The sequence below is a fragment of the Notechis scutatus genome, chromosome 1, assembly GCF_049901735.1.
Source record: "Notechis scutatus isolate UNSWTSFEM ecotype Mainland chromosome 1, rNotScu1.2, whole genome shotgun sequence".
Lineage (NCBI taxonomy): Eukaryota > Metazoa > Chordata > Lepidosauria > Squamata > Elapidae > Notechis > Notechis scutatus.
Genome location: NC_142009.1, coordinates 54,619,951 through 54,643,987, shown reverse-complemented (window position 1 = coordinate 54,643,987; position 24,037 = coordinate 54,619,951). Strand labels below are relative to the sequence as shown.

The window sequence follows — 24,037 nt, the reverse complement described above, 5'->3', positions numbered from 1 at the left end:
GTGGTCAAAACAGCACAGGTGGTAGGGAGATGGATGGGGGAGTTTAAGAGCAAGCAGTCCTTTGCCTTACCAAAGCTCAGGGCTGGGAGGGACTGACCTGGAGATGACTTTGATCAGGGTGATTGGTAGCTAGTGGAATTCAATTAATATCAAAAGGATTGCTGGTGCTAAGTGATATGGTCACATAATGTCAATTTTACAACTATGTTGCTTAGCAATTGAAATTTCTAGTCCAATTACTGTAATTAACTGAGGACTACCGTGTTTCTCATATAATAAGGCCGGGTCTTAGTTTTTTTTGAGCCCCGAAAAAATGGCTAGGCTGTCTTTTCGGGGGTGACTTAATTCCCCCCCTTGCATCTTTGGGCGGGCAGCGGCGTCTTGGATGTTGACCTCGGCGTTGGTGGGGCACTTCGTATTGGGGTCAACGCAGGCAGCACCATATCTGGGTGTGCAACAAAAGTACTTCCTAATGGCAACCCCCCACCATTCTCCCCCATTTCGCATGTTTTAATATAGGCCTTAATTTGGGGGAGGGGCTTAATTTCATTTCATGCCTATAAAACATGCTGGGACTTCCTATTGGGGGAGGCCGTATTGTTGGAGAAACAGGGTACCTATACTGTAGAGGCAGGATAACACAATAGCAGAGAAGTTGGCATTTCTTAATTCCAAGCAATTATTCCATTTTATTGGTTAAAAATGTCACTGGCTCAAGTGACAGACCAAAAATCATTTTTTTAAAAAGATGAGAAACTATTGGTATTAAGTAATTAGTGAAAATAAATATGTCATTACACTGCAAATAAGTGAAACAGATTGCATGAGTTTTATTGCACTGCAAATAAGCATTAGCTAAGATTTACTGCAGATTTGTTACATGATAAATTTAACTTTTCTAACTTATATTCAAGTTACACCGCTAGATTTTTTAAAAAAAAACCTTTTTCTGAAAAATCTAAAAATTAGGAATTTATTTGAACAGTAGAGAGAAAAGAGAAAAGGAAATTTGATCCGAGAGCTTATGAACTATCTTTTATTTGAATAGCAAAAACATGGAAAAGGAAAAGTTTAAGCAAATATAGTATTACATAAAAAGTTACAGCTAATATATTGAGATTGTTTGGTAGTTGCTTTGTTTTTTTTCAACAGTCTTCTCCTTTAGCAGCTGCACAATAAGTACAAAATGTATAATAAGCCCTTTAAAAACATGTTCCATGTTTATTCCCAAGAAAACTTTTCGCCATTTTTCATTGCTTTCTCATATAATAGTGAAGCACAACCACTGTGGAAGAGAAGAAAAAAACATGCAATAAGCATCCTTAAACAAATCTATGGCAAGCGGATAAAATTTATCTGAATTATGTCTTTTTTCAAAAATAAAATTCTTTGTAGAAAAAGGCTTGAGTCAACGAAGCAAACTTAACGCTTACAAATTCTGGACAAATTTGACTAGCACTGCTTTACAGGGAGAATTAAGTACTTTTCTGCGTGGATCTATAGACAATACAGCAGTAAGAAAATCTCTACATTTCATAAACGCCCCAAATCCTACACATGAATTCCTCTGATTTATACTTACAAATGCTGATATTTTGCAGATTGTTAATTTTATATCATAGGTTAGCAATCTCTCATAATGTTTTCTTCCTGGCTAGACTAGAATGACAGATGGGGTGAAGTTTTAAACATAAAGGGGATGCTAGGTTGCATCCCCTTACTAAGTAACATCATAGTGTTAGTTTCTTAATCTGTGAAAACTCTGAACATGGCTTGGGAGGGAGCCTGAGTACATTTTTTTGATTGAGCAGTAACTTTCTGGTACAAAATGTTTGAGGAATGCAGCTAATAGCTACACAATTAAGTTGCTCTCAAGCTGATTTATACTATCTGCTTCATTCTTTGTCATTACTCTTTTGTGTTCAAATAGAATACATATCTTGATACTACATAATGAATTATAGCATTTTTTTAAAAAAATCTGCAATGTTCAGGGTAATGATATGTGCTGTGTTATGCATATTCTCAAATTAAATTAAGACTGCACAAGATATATCCATGCTATCTAATGCTGTCCTTCCTTCTCCGAGTCTGCTAAAATGCTGCATTGTCTCTGGTGCACTTATGAACAAGACAAATAGCAGCCACTAAAACTTATTCATGGTTCCGCTTTTAGGGCTGCAGAGGGGCTGAGGGGCTTCTATATCTGCCAAAACATTCTTTTTATCAAGAATGTGAAATATTAATGAACAAGTTCGATTTATGGAGGATTTATGTAGTCCAGAATTATTTTTATACACACAATGAGTTGTATATTAATATTTCCTTGATATAATTAATTAAAACCTGTAAGCATTATCTGTTTATGGAGTCTATGTAGGCAAGCACAGAAAAAAATGTTATGAGTTTCTACTACAAGGCTTAATTATGGCAGTCTGCTCTCCTGAGGCATAGCCTGTCATATGTCAGCCACAGCTGCATGGAAACTGCTATCTTTCCTGCTCTGTGTTTTTAGTCTCTGGAAACTTTAATGAGCAAATAAAGAAAGGCTGCACATCTATGAACTAGATATTTAGTTAATAGAAGATTTCCAGTGACTGATATATAAACAAGGTCATTTTAAACTAGCAAACACAAAAAGGAGCTTTTCCTCCAAAGTGACTTTGTTCCATTAGATTTTGACAGGCTTGTTAACTTACAGTGACAAGATCCATCTGTATTGTTCCTGTTTTCTCAGTATCCAGTTTCTTAAATATCTCTACAAGGGGATAAAAAACCCGAGTTGAATTAATAAAGTTCATCAGTTTCTCCCAGGAAAGAAAAAAGCAGCAAAAGCTATTTCATCAAGAGAAACAAGGGAGAAAATTACTATCCTTAGCCATTAGACCTGCCCCTAAAAGTCTGTAATTTAAACGAAGATGTGTAATTATGGGAATGTAAAGCATTGTTCCCTTTCATAAATAATTACAACCTCTTAGTTAAAGCTAGGAAGTCAGTTTATTTATTTTCGCAAAGTGCCCTTTATATTTTAAGAATTGCGCATAATCCACACAAGCACTTTATTGCTACAAATCTTATTGCAAGGAAGCCGTTCATATTGCCTATCTGGAACTCAATAAAGTTAAAAACTAAACAAAAGCATTATTTTAAGATCACCAGCCTAAATTAAAGATACTCACTGAACAAAGTCTCCAGTCGAATCATGCACCTAACAAAGTTATCAAAATCAATAATGAGCTGCTCATCAGCAAAACGGGCCACAATGACTTGATGCAATTGGCAATCCAACTTAAATCCTGAAATACAAGTAAAAGTCTAATTGCTACAGATGCTTCCTTAGTGCAGCTGAATACAAAGCAAGGAGCTGCTTATAAAAGGCTTTAAAACATTTTAATGTATTAAGATAAACATTCTGATCACATAAGCAGAAGCTTCGATATTGCTACAAACCTTACCCAAGTGTTGGAATTGGTTTTTCCAGCCTTACCCAATTAGGTGTCCTCCAATTGTGTGGATTATGCTTCCTGTCATTCTTAGAAAGGGCACCCGCTGGCCTGGTGGGAGGTGTGGAGCAGGGGTGGGATTCTACCGGTTCTGTCCGGCTCTGTAGAACCGGTAGCTCTGAAGAGCAGCAGACATAGAACAGGTTCTATGTCTGCTGCTGTTGTGGCCCACCCACCCGCCCAGGCTCTTACCTGTCCTTTATTTCCTGCTTTTTCAACCTCAGCTGCTTTGTGCGGCACAGCTGTGGTTGAAAAAGCAGGAAGAAAGGGCTTTTCCAACCATTGCGCACCCACACGCACCGCTGCTCAGCTGTCCGGGCAGCTCAGCAGGTCGTAAATTGCACTCGCGCGACTCGCAACAGAACCAGTAGTTATACCAGTCGGATCCCATCCCTGATGTGGAGGTGATAAAAGAACAATCTGGAGGATATCCGGTTGGGGAAAACTGGGCTACGTTATTCTATCTATGGCGTATTGCAACTTTTCAGGACCACATCTGGAAGCAGCTATGATGAGGGAGGCTATAATGTATTGGGCCTTAATCATTAGTCTTTGGTGATCTCTACTTTTGATCAAAAAGTACCTGCTTCCTCCAAGGCTTTCCGCATCTCATAGGAGTTCATGGTACCAGAACGATCTACATCCATATCCCGATAAATTTTCTACAAAATATAGGAAAAAAGGACATTTTTTTCCCTATTCAATATACTGCATTATCTAATGGAAAAGAATCATATGCAGACAGTTCTTTTTATTTCTTCATTATTCATGCACATTTCTTATCTTGATAAAATTAAAATAAGTATTCTTTTTCTTCTGGAGAATTAATCTTGGGCCTTATAAGTTTCATGGAATAATATTTAAGTCAGTATTTCTCAACCCTGGCAGTTTGAAGATGTGTGAACTTCAACTCCCAGAATTCCCCAGCACACAAGAACAAACGAACAAGTTGCACTTTCTCCTATAAAAGCCAAGGCTTCTTAAGTTTCATGTCTCAAAGCAACAATGCATCTTGCTTGATATCAATGACACTATTGGTACCAGGAAACCCATCCAAGCTACACAATCTAAGTTGCTAGAGTAGATCTTAAGCAATCAAAATTACCCATATTAATTTATTTAAAGGTCCACTTTTACCTGGTATTTCTGAATCTTTGTCCAAAGTATGTGGAATTCTTTCAGCCCTAGTTTACCACTTCCATCAGTCTGCTTTGGTTAAAGAAATTTCCAATTTAAACAGAAAAAAAATATCCAGATTTCTCTCTCTGTAGGAGCTTTCTTTGGCTATATTTCTCCCACATCAATCTACAGAGCAGAATCTTAGTTCCTCCAAGGTTCCTTTGCTATCTTCTACCAAACTCTTGCTACTTTTGTAGAAAAAACCTATTCTTGTACATGTGATAGACACCTGTTCTTTTTATGTGACCTTTTTGGTACTTTCTATATTTGAGGGGTTGGGCAACTTTGGAGGAGGTAGGAGTGGACGGTACAAAGTGGATAAGGATAAGTTAGGGTGCTTTTTGTATTTGTACATTGGTATTTTTTAATTTTGTATTGTATTTTTGCATCAAGATTCGAAGTTACAATTATTTTTTACAACAGTCATTAAGGAAATTCATTTTCCCCAATAGGCATTTTTTTTAACCAGAAACTGGAAGTTAATGCCAGAAACCTGCAACAAATTGTAAATTACAATCATATAACTGCGGGAGGCTGCAAATGATCTAGTTGTCTTATATTATTGTTTCATTGCATGTTTACCCAACACTATGTATATTCATAATGTTACAAAATGTCAATGATTAAAAAAATCCTTCTCCAAGGAGCATTAATCTAACATTTCATATTGTAAAAGGACAGGGAGGAGAAAAGACAATTATAATATGGTAAAAATGCAAGAAAAAGAAGTTGTATGAATTTATACTCAGAAAAGAAAAATTAAGTCAGCTTTTCCTAACTTGATACTTCCAGATTTGTTGAGACTGCAAATTCAAGAATTTCCAACAAGGACAGCCAAATCCTGCATAAATAAATAAGCTTGGTTGTTAAGAAGGCTTATACATTAGTTTCGGGAAGATGTTCCAAATACGTCATGAAGCAAGTGGAGTTATCGAAGGCAGAATTTTTTGGGTAGCTGAGGTAAAATTGTACGACTTAAAAACTGCAGGATGGGGTGTGTGGGAGAACAGTATAATGGAATTCCAGAAAGAACTTTGATTTTATTAAATATGCCAAATTTGGGCTTCAAAAGTCCAGACTACTAATAGATGGTGCCATCTAGTGATACACTTTTTAGCCTAGGTAGAATTTGCATGATTTAAGCTTTTATATGTGGTATAGGCACATGTTTGCACATGTGAATAAAGGCTAATAGTAACTAATTACAGCCTTCTCTGTTTATGAACATACAAAGAATGAATGAGGATCATATGCCTGTTCCATATAGCTTAATACTACTATTTTGTTTGTTTGGCAAATGAGTCCCCAAGCTCTTAGCCTAAGATCCCCTTCCAGCCTTGCTACCAAATGTTTTTTTAAATGTACGTGCTAACTATAGATATGTCACCCTTCAATTTGAATACTTATTATATTTATATCCTGCCATAAACTGAACTGAATCTTGACAGTTAAATATGGAACATCCTGCTACTGGGTATGCCTTCTTCAGACAGACCCTATCTGGTAAAATAAAGCAACTATGATCGGCACCAAAGGTGGTATTCAGCAGGTTCTGACCAGTTCTGGAGAATCGGTAGCGGAAATTTTGTGTAGTTCAGAGAACTGGCAAATACCATCTCTGACAGGCCCTGCCCCCATCTTTTCTCTGCCTCCCGAGTCCCAGCTGATCGGCTGGGTCTTTTTTTGTTGCCCTGCACAGGAGAAGGGAACTGGAAAACAGGTTAGTGGGGTGGGGAGGGAATGGAAATTTTGCAGTATCCTTCTCCTGCCACGCCATGCCCACAGAACGGGTAGTAAAAAAATTTGAATCCCACCATTCATCAGCATGTTCTCATCCATTTACCCAAGAGATGAGATATAGCATACTTCTATTAAATACAGAAGAATTTAACTTCTGTAAGGATTTCATTAACTGAAACACTCAAAAGGCACACTGTAAACTGTTGACCATTCTCTTACCAGGTTCATCTTCAGCAAAGTGCTTTAATGACCACCCTTAATTCTGCTGCCCCCACTTTTCCCTATTAGAATCTTAAACAGAAAATGTACAGCATACACTGAAGGATACATCTAATAGATCAACCATGATTTTGCAAGTTTCAATACTAAAACCATCGGATTTAATATCTTGACCTGCAAAGAAAAACAGCACATTTGTTACACATAGAAATATTTTCCTAAGCCTTTAAAATTTTTTGCTACTCCTGCAATTATTCTATTCATCTAGTTCTATTTCATTTTTTAAAAGCTAATTTTAAGCACTGATAACTTCCCTCCCTTACCCACACGGCAGGTTCTATTGGTCTTTTATTGCACTAATAAATTAACAGCCATTAAAAATAAGGCTTTTTCAAGCCCAAAATCATCTCCTTTGCAAATTTTAAAAGATTTTCTTTCATAAAGTTTAATGGCTGTACTTTATTAACTATATTGCTTTTGTCTACATGTGATGTTTTGTTTTCAAACTGGCTAAATTACATTTTAATGAGGTTATAAAACTTTAATGAATTATTTTATCTTTTCTTACAATATTTTATTACTGGAGCGTTTAAATATTTGTATCATTACCACTGAAGGCTTTGGTTTTAGAAAGGTGGTTTTTAATATATGAGTATACAATTCAATTAATAGCAAAGAAAAAAATTAATGAAGTTGCCACACCAAGAGAAGGAATGTTTTAACAATATCACTTAAAATGCCTGAAAAAAAGCTTTTGCCTAACAACCATAAAATGTCAGATGATCTCCTTCTAAGGAGTACTTCATAATCAGTAACATGACTGAGAAATTCTAAAGTCTACTATTATCTGGGCTGGGGGGGGGGGAGGACAATGATAAGATGGCAGCAAAAAGTATCTTGCACTCTACTCTTGCATTTAATGATTATCCAGATGTTTGCTTTTTAGATATGATAAACCTAAGAAGTCTCATTTCTGATTTTCATGCCTTATAACTATGAGCCAAAAAAGTCAAAGACTCAGCAAAAAGGGCAGGCTCAGCTATAATTACTTCTGTGTGAAGCTGTACAAAGGACATTTAGACATATGAGGCTCAAATAGCAGGAAGTCTGACAATCATCCAGTATTAAAATCAAAGGGAAAAAGAAGTAAATGCTTTGATTTATTGAATCAAATCCCATGGACATACAGAACTTTGGAGATGCTTTAGTGCTTCAAATAAATGTTGAGTTTGTATATCCAGAAGGAACCAACAGGGGCGTTGTTGTTCAGTAGCCAAGTTATGCCCAACTTTTAGTGACCCCATGGAGCATAGCATGCCAGGCCCCCCATCCTCTATTTTCTCCATGAGTCTGTCCAAATTCATGCCCACTGCCTTGATGACACTATCTAACCATTTCATCCTCTACAGTCCCACTCTTTTTTTGTCTTCAATATTTCCCAATATCAGGGTCTTTTCCAATGAGTCCTCTTTTCTCATTTGGTGGACAAAGTATTTGAGCTTCAGCTTCAGTAACTGTCCTTCCAGAGAACAGTCAGGGTTGATTTCCTTAAAATTGACTGATTTGTTCTCCTTGCAGTCCAAGGACTCTCAAGAGTCCTCTTCAACACCACAATTTGAAAGCTTCAATTATTCAGCACTTAGCCTTCATTATGGTCCAGCTCTCACAGCCATACATTATTACTGGGAAAACCATGCATAGCCTGTCCAATTTATTTAGCTGGCTTCCTATGAAGATAAAATGTCCTCATAATTGACTCCTTTTTTTCTCTCACAGAATTGATCCAAGGGCATAGGAATTGGATTATCTAATCAGGCTCACAGTTCACATTTTGGGATGCTCTGGATCTCCTTTGCTCTTAAGTATCTAAGGAGAAAATGTTTCTGACCTTGTGAACCCATTCCTGATCACTGACAGCATGTTTGCAAACTAATTTTTCTCCAGCTTATTCACCCCCCCCGACAAATTCTGGGGTTTCCTTCCAATACAGGGGTTAATAAGAATTACAGCATAGACTCTGTGGAGAACACTCATGCAGAAAAAACTAAAGCAAGGAAGGGAAGAAGAAACTACTTACGTTTTGCTAAGATTTTTTTCAGAATATTACACAGTTCAAAGGCTGAGATCTCAGCATCCTGGAAAAAGGTGAGATAAAGATAGCATTAAGAACACGTGAGTTAAATATTGTTTCTGAAATGAATTAAATTATTTTTTATCAAGCTGTATTCTTCAGTGGTATTTTAGAATCTTACTTCAGCCAGATGGCCCAGACAACTGTGTATTTTTCCCCATGGAACATTCATTTACTTACCTCTCCAGCTAATTGTTTAAATAATTTCTTAAAATTGGGCTCAATTTCTTCTTCAGTAAGTTCTTTCTAGGAAAGAAAAGAATTGCCAAGGAAAGTGAAAGAAAATTTTAAAAGCTTCTGCTTATTAAAGTTGCTATTTCATAAAGAAGAAAATGTGCCCTAAATGTATTTAGCACATCTTTCATTTTGCCTCTGAGCATGCCTGTCCTTTAACATTGTGGTTTCTATGTCCTCTTGAAAGTTGAAAGTTTTATAAGTAATCTTTCACAGTGTAATACTGCAGAATTAGCTTTTATAAGCCAGAGACTAATGTGGAGTGTTTTTGGTCTTCCTCCCCATGAATCAAATGTTTTTCTGAATCCATCAACATCTATCAGAAGCAAGTGTTTCTGCAGTTTGACCAATGTTTAGAGGTACAACAAATTTGAACACAAAATGTTCACAAAGCTGCCCATCCCATCTGATATACTGATATGCCAAATATAACTGAGATATAAGTCGACAAGAGATGTAAGACAACTTTCAGAATTCTCAGCCAGTATGACCAACTGGGAATCCTGGCTTATGCAGCTTGACTACAGTTAAAAAAAGTATTCATATTAACTAACATACCTCTTCAATACTGGCCTCAATTTCATCATCAACAACTCTACAAATAAACATAGTTAGATAAGTTAACACAAAAAAAGATTATGATTCACTTTCAGATAGGAAGAGGAACACAATTGGGGCAGGATGAAGCTATGAATGCACCAAGCCATCTGTGGAAAAGTATTTTGAAAACTATCCACAGAAAAGGCACATACTTGTAACGTTGACATTTTTGGTTATCTGGACAATCACACAGAAAAATCCTAAAACAACTATAAAAAAATAAGATGACAAAATAGAGAAAGAAATGAATGGATGAATATTCTTATGCACAGCCATGTTATGTGTAGCTTTCAATGGACACAAGCATTTGTATACAGATGACCTTACAGAATCTAGTGTTCAGAAATGATTACAAAAACAAAAGCATCTCTTAAGCCTGGAGAACAGAGAAAGCACTAGAAAAAAAGTTCAGTGTAACGGTCAGGCCTTCAAGACTCTATGCTGTACCCAGTCAAATTTATGGACTCTGTTTTTTGGCTTGGTCTACTTCAAAAGGCTAGAGTATACTCCAGAGGTGCCCTCAAATGTTGGATGCCAAGTCCCAAAAGTTGAACTAGTGAGACTGACCACCTTCCCATCTCCTCCTTGGCTTCCCAGGATGCTTTCTATTACTTTTGCCTTTTTCAGAGCAAGTGGACCTGAGCAAATGCATCACTGAATTATCGCCATGTCATATTTGACTACTTCTAGGATCTCTGTGAGACCAATAACATTATTGGAATACAGATCAAACTCAATGCTAATATTTTGTCTCAAGCATGGTAGCTTCTATACTTTTGAAGCTAAAAAAATAAAACATACTAAAATATGGAAATGTATGTAAAATATAACGTTAAATAAAATTTGGCAAAACAAAGAGCACTGTGAACATTGATGGGGATCCAGGCTTCAAGTAAATATAAAATATTATTAAAAATAGGAAAGGCAGTCCAACATTTCTAGTTATGAAAGAAATAATCAAACGATAGCAGAAGATGGTATGTTTTTCTAATTTTGAAATACCTTCCTTCCAGAAATGCATCAAGTGCCCATTTCATTGGCATTTTGGCACCAGTTTTTATATCTAGGCATTATTGAGTATTTAATGTCTGTTATATTGAACATAGCTGTACCTGATGTTGCTTGTGGATGAATTTCTTTGTCTCTTAACAGGCCTTTAATTAATTTTATGATATTTTACTACTTGTGATATCATTCTTACTCATTCAAGGATTTTCATGAAGGGGAAGGACAAAATAATGCTTAGCATTTAAAAAAAAAATATTTCAATGAGAAGAAAGGCAGAGGGGTTATTTCACTTCAAAGATATAGTGGATCTTGATTCAGTTTTTTTTTACTTTGTTTTTCTCATCTTCATTACAATCTTCATCACTGTTTTACATTTGAGATCTCTGGTGATACTCCCCTAGTCTCCGATTCACAACCAATATAAAAACAAGATATTGTAAGAAATTATAAAAAGTCTGAGCCCTATGAAAGTAAAGTTAAATATAGGCTCATTGTTAGCTTTACGGCTATGGCTCATTTCTGACACTGGCCTCAAGAATAGTTATCTTTCCTTTTAGCTTCCCCTATAGACCTTCAGCTATGGCTTTCAATACCTCTGCTCTGTTCTCTTATTTCTCAGTATTTTCATATTCATGGATTCCACTGATATAAAAGACAGAGAAGGTGGATTAGTATGACGTACTGTGAGTCAGCTTTTTTTTCGGAGAAAACCCTAAGGCAGAAGTCCCCACTCTTGTTGGGTTCAAAGGTGGATGGCACAATAATATACTCTCCTGGGGGAAGCTTAAATCGATTTAACACCTCCCGAAGATTGATGAATGTGTTGGATCGTTCCCTTGCTCGGTTTGTGAGAAAGTAGTTTTTGTTCAGATGGACCTTCTTTTGGGCAGATGACTTCATGAAAGGAAAGGACAAAACAGAAATTATTATTCTTAAACCACCAGATTCCTACTCAGATGACTGTGTTAGTAGAGCAATGTAACATTAGCACATCAGAAGATGAAGCTACTGTAGCATGGAAATTACGTTCTGTTAATCTGTGTGACAGGAGGGTTCTCCAGAATATCTACATCTATAAAAATTCAAAAGCCAAGATAGCAGTCTCCATGGCTCTGTCTGTGGGAGAAATTGCGATGGCAGTAAATTTACAGAGACTCCCACAAGTGCATTACAAAGCAAAACTAGTGTTTTAAATGCCTGCTTCTTACTTTAACCACAGATAGCTTTTCAAAACAATGCACAGGTTTTCAAAAATGAAAAGCCTCAACATCCTCCCCCCCAAACAATAGGCATTTGCCCAGTTTGAATTTCTATGGATAATTGTTTGCAAAAGATTATGAAGAACAATTTTTTTAATTAAAACAGTACATTCAATTCTATAGCTTGAACACCGAAAGATCCCCTTTTTAGTACAATGTTTAGTTAAAAATATCTGCAAATATTTGTAAATTTTTCTGTTTGACAAAAAAAAAATACATTACATACCTGTTCAGGCACCTGAAAGCAAAAAGAAAAACAAATTATACACTTTTTATTAATAATACTGAACAATGATCCTTCCCAGGAAATAGCTTCTTAGCCACTGCTCTAACCTTATGGAATAGCCTCCTTGTAGAATTAAGATAGCTCTCAATCTCTAAAAGTTACTTCAGATAGAACTCTTCCACACAGCATTTGGTGACTAATTACTTCTTGCCATTTCTAAATTTCAACTGAACTGTTGTATTTTTATTGTCTAATACTGATTACAATTTTGATTGTAATTATACTCAACGTAGACATTTTTATTGGTTGTGAGGTGTTTTTTTTTACTAAATAACAATAAACTCGTCTATTTACTGATCTGGAGGCATACAGTTTGAATAAAGAAAGGAATTCAAATTCAAATTTTACTAGAACAGTTTTGACTTATTTATTTCTTACTGGGTTCTATTCTATAGGGATCCCTAAATCCTTTGAGCCCACAAATGCATTTGGAATTTTGAAAAATACTATCATAAAAAGCAGAGTTATGATTGATTGCAAAGAATAAATAAAATGAAGAAAATAAATAAAAATGACTGTGAGAGATGTAAGTCCCAAATATCTAATGAAGCATAACATGCATTGATTTTACACAGGCAAAAATATAAAAGATTTGAGCCTAAGAAAAGATGGATTCATCCCAAATTCTAGAATGTCCAAACTCATATAAGATTTTTCCCCTTTCTGTTTCCCAGATCTCTGTTACTCTGTATCTCACATGCATGCAAGCCTCCAACCCTTGATTTATTACTCCGCTCTATTTTCTTCCTCCTCCTCTCCATAATTCTCCCCATGAGCAGACAAAGCCAGACATAGTTAAGCCATACTCTGCTCAGTGAAAGGAACTGGCCCAAGATGAGGTTTCAGAGAAAAAGTAACCCACCTAATCTCATTTGTTTTAGCTCCTGTGAGATTTCCCAAGTAGCAATCTGGCTCTTATGGTTAAAAAAAAAAGAGGTGCCATTTAATTCACTTGTGAGGATTACATGTATCTTTCATATCTTTATTGTTGCAATTCATTTATAAACTATTCCTGAATGTGTCAGTTCTGTAGTTAGAAAGAAGTGATCCATTATCTTTATTTCAAGATTTGGTTTAACAAGAAAAAAAGAAAGAAAGCCTGCCTCATAGATTGCAAAGCCAATCGTGTGCATATCCTCTCCCATCTTCCTCTGCTTCCGACGGTGTTTCTGAATCAAACCAACCAAGAAGGTACAACCTCTTTCTGGGTCATCTGGATCCTCATCTTCTTCGTCAAGTTTAATCAAATATTGTGGGTTCATCCAAAACGTATCTGAATAAAAGAAAGGAGGCCCAGGCTATACTAATTTTCATAAGGAATTGTGGCTTGGAAAGATGCAGTTCTACATATTTTAGAGTGATGTGCCCATTTTAAGAGTGTTTATAAAAGTATACCTACAAGCAAGCTTTAGAATGATTTTCTCCCAAATCAGGGATGTGGGTATCTTCTTTTAAACCATTAAATTACAATGGAAGTTGTAAATGGAAGTCATGTTTAGTAGTGGATTATAAATAAATATTGACTGATTGAATAGAAGTAATTATACACTAAATTCCTGTAAATCCCAGCACTTGTTTTCTTTTTTTACAAAACAATCTCAGCAACCTGTGCCCATATGTGACATCATATTAGAACTACTCACAATTAGGGAGGGATTTAATGGCCACAAAGCACTCATTCTGGGCCTGTCATAATTTCAAACAATAGTTAGGCAACCAGTTGTAAGTCAAAGATTACCTATGGGCAATTCTATTCTTCATGGATTATTAGGAAGATACCACAGAACAGATATGGATATGAAGGCAAGCAGAGGCTGAAAAATGACTTACCAGGATAATTTCGGCATCCACCAGCCGTGGAACCTTTTCTCCAGTTTCCATCCATCAAGTTCAACTTCCATTTTTTATACTTGTCAGTGGCCAGAGTGTCTGGAGTCAAATTACAGATCTCAAGACGAGAGTAATGCCTCAAGAAATCACTAAATGACATCCTGTGGAATAATGCCATAAATATCATACTTAGAAAAGCCATTTCAGACAAGCCTTTTCCCTTCTGCTATCGCAGCTTCAACAATAATTGGTCACTGTGACAGAAGCCTCCTTGACAAGTTAACTTGTCAAAGCGTCATGCCTCAGGATATGTCAGATTTCGATTCTCATATTACTTTCAATTCACATTGACTGCAAATTCTAAGAGCTGAAATCCAAAGTTATCAAGAGGGCCAAAGATTGAGGAAAACTGAACTACTGTTTAGTAGTATTTCTTTCACAAAATTTCTTCTATATATTCTGATCCTTTATGGTCCCTAAATAGCGATATGGACCAGAACTTAATATGCTTATTTCCATCTGTCTAATATATACTTGTTACAGTTTGATGAAATATAGCAATCTGACAACTAATTTAAGCATTACAGATTATATACTGTCCTTCTTTCCCAATTCCCAGGAAGTCACCAGCCATACCAAAATTCTCCATCTTCCTGCTGTTGGGTCAATCTCTCTCTCTCTTTTGGATCAATACCATTCCAGTTTGGACACCTAAATATAGGAAACCAACATTATTTGAAGTTTTAGACTCAGAATTATGGATAGTGATGGTATTATCTTGGAGGGCCTCAACAACTTGGCTCAAGAAAATCCAATCTCATAATGTTTGCATTTGCTGGAACAGTCTGTTTCTACCCCAAGGTACATATTCACCACTTTCAACCTGTGAGAGGTAGCCAGAGCGGAGTGTCAACTTGTCCTGGCCAATTCACCATGGCCAATTCACTGAAGGACAACTCACTATGCTCAACTCATTGTAGGACAACTTACTGTGGGACAATTCAACAATACAATTTAATTCTTTAAAATAATTTAAAACTTATTTTAATGTTTGTCATTCACATTTTATTTTGTTCCTCCTTTGGCATCCTTTCTTTAATGATTCTATTTGACTATTTCTTCGATATTAGTGTAAGTCTTGTCCTAAAGCAAGTTGGTCACAGTGAGTAGGCCACGATGAGTTGGCTGCAGCAAGTTGGCCATGGCAAGTTGGCTGTGGCAAGTTCACTGCAGCGAGTTGTTGTTGACCTGGGCCAGGGATACCTCAGACAACAGCCATTTTTACAAGAAGCAATGGTGCTTATTTTATTATCTTTAGAAAAGTCACCACAGACATACTTATCTAATATTTTTCGGTCCTCAATGCAGTCAGAGGAGGATGAAAAATTAAATCATTAGAGAAAGGGATTTTCCAGACCTTTCAATGTTATCGTTTCTATTTTTGGATGATATTGGTGATGAGGGAGATTAATTTCATGCAAAATAAATCAGGGATACTTTACTTAAAGATTGCTCTCGGTAACAGGTGACTGGGTTTTCAGGACATATTAACTCCACATATGCCCAGTTATGTTTATAATAGGAACAATTTTGGGTGATCATAATGGTCATTATATATTTTTTGTTTTGTTTTGAAAGATATAACTAAAATTGACTTGTTAAATTAATCTTAGAGATCAGTAACAAGACATGTGCAAATAAACCTGAAATATTATGCATGCAGTAAAATGCACATGTCTGTAGTACAGTTCTATAAGTATATTATTCACAATCTGGAAAAATACAAAAGCTATATATAATAGCTAATACATAAAAGGCTTAGAAATAAAACAGAAAAGGAAGCTATAGAAAAGATGTGTATTTAGCAGTAAAAAAAGGTGCATATTGTCCAAAGGAGAACAGGAAGCATTTAATTCACCCACTTTTCTGAAAACGAGAATTTTAAATTACATGTCAATGGCTTGAAAAAAAAACCTTAGCTACATAGGTAAATAGAAATAGGAAGCTATCATAGGGCCATCTTGGAACGCTAACAAGAAAAGCTAAAAATAAAGGTTAAATTAAAGTTTTTAACTTTTGTTTAATAATGTTTTTGAGTCAGTGAGAGAGTAATTTGTCCACAATGGAAAAGTTAGATGGGATGTCCTTCTATTTGACAATCTTGCCTTGAGATTTCAACTGATTATTTAAAGTGAATAACATTAATCTGAAAATGGAAAAAACAGCATGCTTGAAAACTGACCTGACAGAGGTTATTTTTGTAAAAACAACCTAGAGATTTATTAAAGAATACTGTTTCCCTCAGTCTAGTGAACTGTAGACAGTACATCTAGTAAAGAGCAGTTTACTCAACTCATCTAGGTGTCTCCTATTTGGCATGTAAGACAAAGGGATGTCTTGCCATTGTCTCTCTTCAGAAAGTTTAATATTCACATTTTGCACAATACAGGTAGTCCTCGATTTACAACAGTTCATTTAGTGACTGTTCAAAGTTACAACGTTACTAAAAACAGTAACTTATGACCATTTTATAACCATTGCAGTCTCCCCATGGTCACGTGATCAAAATTCAGACAGCAGGCAATTAACTCATATTTATGACGGTTGCAGTGTCCCGGGATCATGTGTTCAGGTTTTTGTGACCTTTGGACAAGCAAAGTCAATGGGGAAGCCTGTTGATAATTTAACAACTGCAGTGATTAACTTAACTACTGTGGGAAGAAATATTGTAAAATGGGGCAAAAATCACTTAACAAATGTCCCGCTTAGCAACATAAATTTGGGGCTCAATTGTGGTCGTACGTTGAAAACTACCTGTGCAATACTTTATTTAATGTACCTGCTGATGCACCAAATGTACCTGCTAGATTCCCCCCACACACACACACACACCCTTCACTAAAGCCAACAGAAATTTCCTATAACTTTGGCAGGTGATGGAAGGAGCAACTAGACAGGCAGTAAATAATGCAACCATGCTTAGGCCCAAAGCTGTAGGAGCAGCAGTTATGATAGGAAAGTAAAAGAGCATCTTTCCCACATTGCTAGCTGGAGAGGGCTGGTATTAAAAGCTGAAGAAACCCACAACTTTTTATGAATGAATATTATGTACCTCGCCAAAAGAGAAGGTATCTCATTAAAGTGCTATAGAAAACACAAGGAATTTGGGTCATTAGTTTCCAACATGCTTTCAAGGAAACCAACTATTTAAAGTTTAATCATTCATGATGCAAAATGTCATGTGAAACATTTGCTCACACTGGACAGCAAATAGCTCTGGCCTTCAAGTTTAACACTCACTTATCATTCCATTTTCCAGTCCATTCAACTTCTCCCCAGGGATTTCGGATCCGGATCAGTTTCTGAATGCTGCCTCGGAAATTCACCTGGTAGGGCCAGAAGAAGAAAAAATCAGGTTACTAATAGATGGAGTAACTGAAAAAAGAAACAACGTACCTTAAAATGTTTTTGGCTACAAACACACCCACATACATGCACATAAATTTATTTATATACAATATATATTTTTATGACAGTGAAATAAATTGCTCTCTAGTGGGAGAGGGGACAATGATAATTTCTCATGCAATTATTGGCAAAGAAGCTAAATGTGAAGTGGCTTGTTTATTGGTAGTGTGTGTATAGGCATCCGTGGGGATAGGCAAGGAAAGAAAGGATGATACATGAATCAGTGTCATTACACAAATCGTACAAAAATATCTTCAGGTTAAACGATGTAGCCACAAGAGAAAAGAACACTCAACCATCTCACAGAACAACAATTTGAACAAAGGAAATATCAGAGAACTAGGCACAAAATTGGTTCTTAGGAATATGATATCATGGCCTCTGTAACTACCATATTATTTGGAATAGTCCCCATCCTGAGATTCAAGTATGAATCAAGTATGTAATACAAACTCTCATTTTCCCCTTTTCCAAAATGAAGATGTTACCTCTTCAGCTCCTGTGACAGAGTATGCGTGTCCTTTGACCAGCTTCTGGGTTGTGACTGCCTCAGTCTCAGCAGCATTTGTGATCTAGAAACATGAAGAAATTAAGTTCTACTTACTTCTTAAATACTGAGACAGCAATAGGACAGATCTTAACTGAGTAATGCTATGGGTACAGAATCAACTAGAAAGAGGTTTAGCTTTACAATAGCTAGTAGTCTTGATGAGTGATGGAGATGTCTGGGTCAGAAGCAGAAATGGGTTGCCACAACATGCTAATCCATAATGTGGTTTGTTGGTTAGATGGTTAGTTTGATTGACTGGTTAGTTGGATTAAGATACTCTCAGAACTTACTATTTAGTTTTATAAACCATGGTGAAAATTCATGCCATATATATTCAGTCTGCTGTGATTTATTTGGTAAATCATGATTAAAATGGTTTAGCACAGCATCAGACTGGCCATGGTGGTACAAGTAGTCTTAATAACCATTCATTATCCCCCACCATGTATTTCCTCCCCACCCCCATCTCTGCCTTTTTCATCATCTGCCACCCTGAATGTTTGTCGTTTGTTTGAAAAAATACCCTATCAGGACTAGAGCCATCTGTATATTTCATTAAAACTTTATTGGAGAGGGGCCAGCCTATTAAGTTCAAGCCTGAAACTCATGCAATTAGCATTAACATTGGCAGCAAGAAAACAACCTTCCTATTTTCTTTCCTATTTGTTGAGACAAAGTATACTGAACAGGATGTTTTAATTGGGGCAAGGGAAATTTCCAGCTCAGTTTCTATTCCTATTTGGAATGAAACTGCATGTAATGGTACTACCCAAGTTTTTAATATATATCTGCTCTAATCACATGGACAGCCAGAAGGGCCACAACAATCAAGCAAAGACAAGCTCTCATCAGCCAGCCAATTCTTTCCCTGTGTCACAGTTGGCTCATGCCCTAGTTTATTTTCCCAAACTTGGTTTCAGTTCTAAAAACTATCTTTCCTTGTAGGAAAGCTGCTGCGAATAGTATGTGGGTAGAAAATGTGGCCCAGAGTTGGTGGGGATTCAGCATTGTTTTCATTTTTTGTATTCCTCCTACATTTTAAAATGAAACTCTGATAGAATTTACCTGTGATGGCTAACTCTCTATTTAGAGACAGGTTTTCAGATCTGACATTATCACAGCTGTAAAGGTTGGCAGCTGAATTAAAGCAGTCACTGGCTGGGTTCATACATAATCGCAATATGTTGGGTGAACCCAGCAAGTGTGGCTTGTAAACCATGATTTAGAGCTTAGCATATTGTATGAATTCTCTTAGATAACTTTATAATTAAGATAAAATTTAGAGAGTAGTGAGAGGCTCATTGGATAACACTAGAGACAACACTAGAGAAATATACATAGACAATAAATAATTCCTTGGTAATTTGCCCTTAATATTGAGGAAGTCTCCTTAATAGTCGAAGCTTCACCATTTGGTCTGGTTCTAGAGGCAATTACTGTATACTGAGAAATCCAAATGAAGAGTCATCATTGCCACTTTACTATATAAAAAAACCTTGCAGAGAATATCTATATATGCTTCACAGTTTACAAAGAGCCAGGATTGGCAGGAGAGACCACAGTTATATTTGGAACTCATCAAAAGACCTCTTTTGCATGACCTCAAATAATTTTCTGCCACACTATCAGGGTTTTCTAATCTGTTTGGATTCAGAGTGTTTTCAAAAGAGAAAAAAAATCTGAAAGTTCATACCAGAAAGATTAAATACTGGCAGAGGAACAGTCTAACAATATTCCCTATTTGGAGAGGATTATTTGGAGTATTTTAATCTTTGCTCAGAATCTGCTACTGAGTCAGTTGCTTTACTTTACTGTATTATCTGCTTCTTATCAGCTAAGTTGGTTGCCTAGAAATTAAAATTTCACACTTCTTATTTTCAAATTTTTCAGTAAAGATTTCCAGGCATGTTGCCTAGTTCTGGTCAATCACTGTAGCTACTAGAAGGTTTGAGGCTTAGTGTTTATTTCTCCAGATCTGCAGAAAGATGGCTAGACGCTAGCAGCAGCAGCTAATTCTTCATCTGTAGCCTTCATCAACTCATATATGTATTTGCTGCAAGAGAGGCTAAGCAGCATAGGAATGATAGGGGAAAATAGAACACTTTCATGCTTCTAGCCCAACACAATTGGCCTTTTCTTGCTTTTTAGTAGACAAAGTTGGTCCACTTCAAAGCTGTACCTCCATTCTTAAAGAAGGGAAGAATTATGGATTTTCTAGCTTTTGAGTATGATTTCTGTTCTAGCAAGAAATTTAAAATTCTGCGCTATCATGCAATTATCAATTATATCAGCTAAATAATTACTTTGCAAGAACTTTGAGAATATAGCATTAACATACATCAATAGAACATCCAAGGAGAGAACCTTTCTGGAGAGCTTTCTGGATTATTTTGAACAGGTTTGGTGGTGCTTTCTGGAGCTCATACCACTCTGCAATTCCACCAGTGAAGTCTTCAAAGCCCTCAGTAGTGCTCCCCCCTGAAAGACCTTCATAGGAGCCATTCACCCTGTGAAAGATACAACCCAAACATTTAATATTTAATAACTTTGAAATCCACTCTTAACAGAGATGGAACTCCGTTCTTAGATGTCTACACTGTATCTTTTTTCATTCATGAGAGATTAAACATCAACATATGACTCTATCACAAAGAGTTATTTCTCCCTTGGCCTGTTATCCATCATTATGCCATATTAAACTATGTATATAGTTTATGCTTATGTAAACTATCCATATGTAAACTATGCCCTGATGTTATGGGTATGGCTTTACATTACTCTTGTTTTGGCTCTAAACAAATGTCATGGTTTGTGAAAGTTAGAAATGAAAGTTTTATGAGGAATATGGGCAAATAACTTTTTTATAATTTTCCTAAACATAAGCCCTTTCAAATAATTTCTGAGCTGATAATTGTAGCACAAATGATAGAGAAGTGGGAACAATATTTTGGTTCATATATTAATCCAAAAAATACAAATTAACAGGGAGATAATTAACTCCTTCCTTCCCTTTCTTGCTTGCTTGCTGGCTTGCTTGCTAGATAGGTCACAGATATAAAGAAGCAACATACAAAATAAAATTATCCAACTTAATCCTCTTCTTGCAGCTATTATTAAAAAACAACAACAGAAAAACACATTGTGAAAAAGAATTGCTGCCATACTGCACTTAATTTTCTTTCTCTTTTTCTTTCTTTCATGCAGCCATTCTTACTTACATATGTCTATAAGTCGAGGGAAAAGATGAATGGATACATTGCTTTTATTACTATCTTAAAATGTGTTATTAGTATCATTCTATAGGAGAGTTGCAAAATGTTAGTAGGAGAAACAATAGAAAGCTACCAAAACATTAAAAATATGGGAGGAGTGTTTAGAAATACAATTGTGTGTGCAAGGATTATGAACCCTTTTTAGTAGTTCTGTTAAAAGAAATTTCTAGACTCTGAATTTTTTCATTCTAAGTTTGCTATTTTCATCTAGGTTCAAGATACTAGATATGGGGTTCAAACTTGTTAAATAGTTCTTCAGAGTCATACACCTGTCCACCATATCATACCCTAGCTTTGCGTTTCACTTTTGGGAAACAAACTCAGTATAAAATAAGACTTCTAAAGTTTGCATAAAGTATCAAAATGTTCTTGATCTTCATTTACTTGGCATAGGCCTTCTCCAGTAGGGCACTCCAGAATTCATTTCTCTCTGCTGAGTGAACAAAAAGTAGTTCTCCATTTTTGGTTGGCAATCGATCATCAACAACAACATCTGTCCACTCTCCATACTGCCAAAACTGAAAGGGGAAAGAAAACAACCCAATCAAGGCCCAATGACATGAGCTATAGCCATACTCCAGATCAACAATGCTGGTTGGAAATTCTGGAGGCTGGGAAGATTGCTTTGGCAAGGAACATGGTATGACTATCATTAAGTGTTGTACCTTATGATTCTTGATGAATGTATCTTTTCTTTTATGTATACTGAGAACATTTGCACCAAGACAAATTCCTTGTGTGTCCAACCACACTTGGCCAATAAAGAATTCTATTCTATTCTATTCTATTCTATTCTATTCTATTCTATTCTATTCTATTCTATTCTACTCTATTCTACTCTACTCTAGAACAACTGGAATATATAATTATAGAACTGTGGAGCTGGAAAGAACTACAAGCATGATCTAGTTAAGTCATTCATGGGATGTAGCTGTCCATGCTTTTCTTAAAACCTCTAGATGGAGAACCCACATTCTCTCATAATTATTCTACTGTTGACAGATTCTACCATGTATGTTTTTCTTTATGCTTGCTATTACTATAATTTGTTTGTGTATATTAAGATAGTGATTTTTGTATCAAATCTGAATTAATTTCATTTATGTTATACTACTCCAAAACTTCAAACCAGTTTTGCTGATCAACAGCATGGCTCCAGCTCATGTCATAAGCCTTGACTAAATATTTATACATACATATCTATCGTGCTAGTTCTATTTAGGCTACATTTTGCAAAACATTATATTGATGTATACTTTTACAACATTTTTTTTTAGAATTTACCCTCTTCCACCTCATGTCTTCAACATTTCCAGAAAATTTATATTTCATTGGTATTTGTAAGTGGGGAATTGCTTGAAAAGCACTGCTGAGAAAGTGTTATGAAAGCACCATGACATTCCTGGGGACAAATTATATCTAGTAAACTTTGTCCCAGTGAGACAGCAGAAAAGCAGAAAAGATTCCTTGATACCTGGAAATGGAAGATTCCTGCATAACTATCTTGGAAACTTTGATCACTGGGAACCACCCGGGCCAAAATTTCTTCATTCAAAGTGAGAGAAGCAATGGCTGCTAGAAGCCAACAGTCTCCTAAAAAAACAAAATCAAATCAAATGCTACTTTAAGGCAGGGAACAAACTTTAGCAAATTTGAGTCTCACGGGCCAATCCAGATTAAACATTTCATTTAAAATAAGAAGAAACCAAAATAGAATATATTGGTTGATTTGCAGATCAACAGGGTATGACAACATCAGCTGCCCAAATTGTGTAACAGAACTATACAAAGTCTGAAAGGATTCTGAATACATTTTTGTTCAGAGGAACAATGAGCCCCATTCAGTTCCAGTAGTCAAAACAAATAATGCTTCAGTACCACGTCTTTTGCCCTTGGCTCCATTGGTATACATTGGGATTTCCAGCTGACTTGTTCTACCAATGCTACATAAAGACTGCCACTGCTATGTGTGTGGGAACAAACACTATATCTAAAATATGCTCTCTCTGAATAGGAAAAGCTTCAGAAATATCTCCCCAAATTATTGAAAACAGCAGATACCTCACTCCCACCCTTCACTCCTAAAATTACCTAACAGGGATTGTGCAGGCAACAACAGTCCCAAAGAAAACCAACAACCTTCTAGCTAAACCAGCAACATTCTAGTTCCCCATCCCACCCAATACAATTCTGCTTTGATCATAAGCATGCTACTCCTATACATGCATTCCTTTCCCATAAATATTTTTGGGATTGGACAGTTCACTTTGCCTTCTTCAGTTCAACAAGTCACACATAACAGACGTCTTTGATTTTATGTTTAATGCAAGCTGATCATCATGGCAGGCACTGAATGTTGGTTGTGCTTCAGAGGTTGGAACAGTCTGTATCCAGAAATAAACAAGTAACAATACTGATTTGTTTTCACGACAAAATTCTCCTCTTGTAAAGACATCTTTAAGAATAGTTACCGTAACAATTTTGCCTGAAATAACTAACAACTTTCAAGTTCCAGTTTGGATAACATTTTGCCTCACACCTGGGGTACAGGCAGTAAGCAACTGAGTTAAAATGAATATAATATTACTTTGGGATTATAGAATAAATCAATTCATTGTTTTTGCACAAGCACAAATGCGCTAATTAAAATGAGGACATATTATGCAAAGACCCTGAGAAAGGTGCAAACAGAAAAAGTAAATAAAAAAAGAGGATAATGTAGGAAAAGGACTGGCAGAACCTGGGGGTGGAGTCAAAA

General features: G+C 36.1%; 1 protein-coding gene across 1 annotated transcript in view; it reads right to left on the bottom strand.

Annotated features, from left to right (window-relative positions):
- Positions 1 to 806: 806 nt before the first annotated feature.
- LOC113421716 (calpain-2 catalytic subunit) overlaps positions 807 to 24,037 on the bottom strand; it is a 41,954-nt gene continuing 18,723 nt past the window's right edge. The window contains exons 3-21 of the mRNA XM_026682267.2: positions 22,754 to 22,872; positions 21,664 to 21,797; positions 20,346 to 20,514; positions 17,946 to 18,029; positions 17,290 to 17,375; positions 14,626 to 14,700; positions 13,990 to 14,150; positions 13,263 to 13,432; positions 12,100 to 12,111; positions 11,297 to 11,508; positions 9,565 to 9,601; positions 8,953 to 9,018; positions 8,719 to 8,776; positions 6,751 to 6,815; positions 4,641 to 4,709; positions 4,087 to 4,165; positions 3,180 to 3,296; positions 2,700 to 2,758; positions 807 to 1,285 (exon numbers count right to left, since the gene is read on the bottom strand). Coding sequence (XP_026538052.1) covers positions 1,262 to 1,285; positions 2,700 to 2,758; positions 3,180 to 3,296; positions 4,087 to 4,165; positions 4,641 to 4,709; positions 6,751 to 6,815; positions 8,719 to 8,776; positions 8,953 to 9,018; positions 9,565 to 9,601; positions 11,297 to 11,508; positions 12,100 to 12,111; positions 13,263 to 13,432; positions 13,990 to 14,150; positions 14,626 to 14,700; positions 17,290 to 17,375; positions 17,946 to 18,029; positions 20,346 to 20,514; positions 21,664 to 21,797; positions 22,754 to 22,872 — 1,796 coding nt within the window. The 3' untranslated portion in view covers positions 807 to 1,261. The remainder of the gene's footprint in view (positions 1,286 to 2,699; positions 2,759 to 3,179; positions 3,297 to 4,086; positions 4,166 to 4,640; positions 4,710 to 6,750; positions 6,816 to 8,718; positions 8,777 to 8,952; positions 9,019 to 9,564; positions 9,602 to 11,296; positions 11,509 to 12,099; positions 12,112 to 13,262; positions 13,433 to 13,989; positions 14,151 to 14,625; positions 14,701 to 17,289; positions 17,376 to 17,945; positions 18,030 to 20,345; positions 20,515 to 21,663; positions 21,798 to 22,753; positions 22,873 to 24,037) is intronic.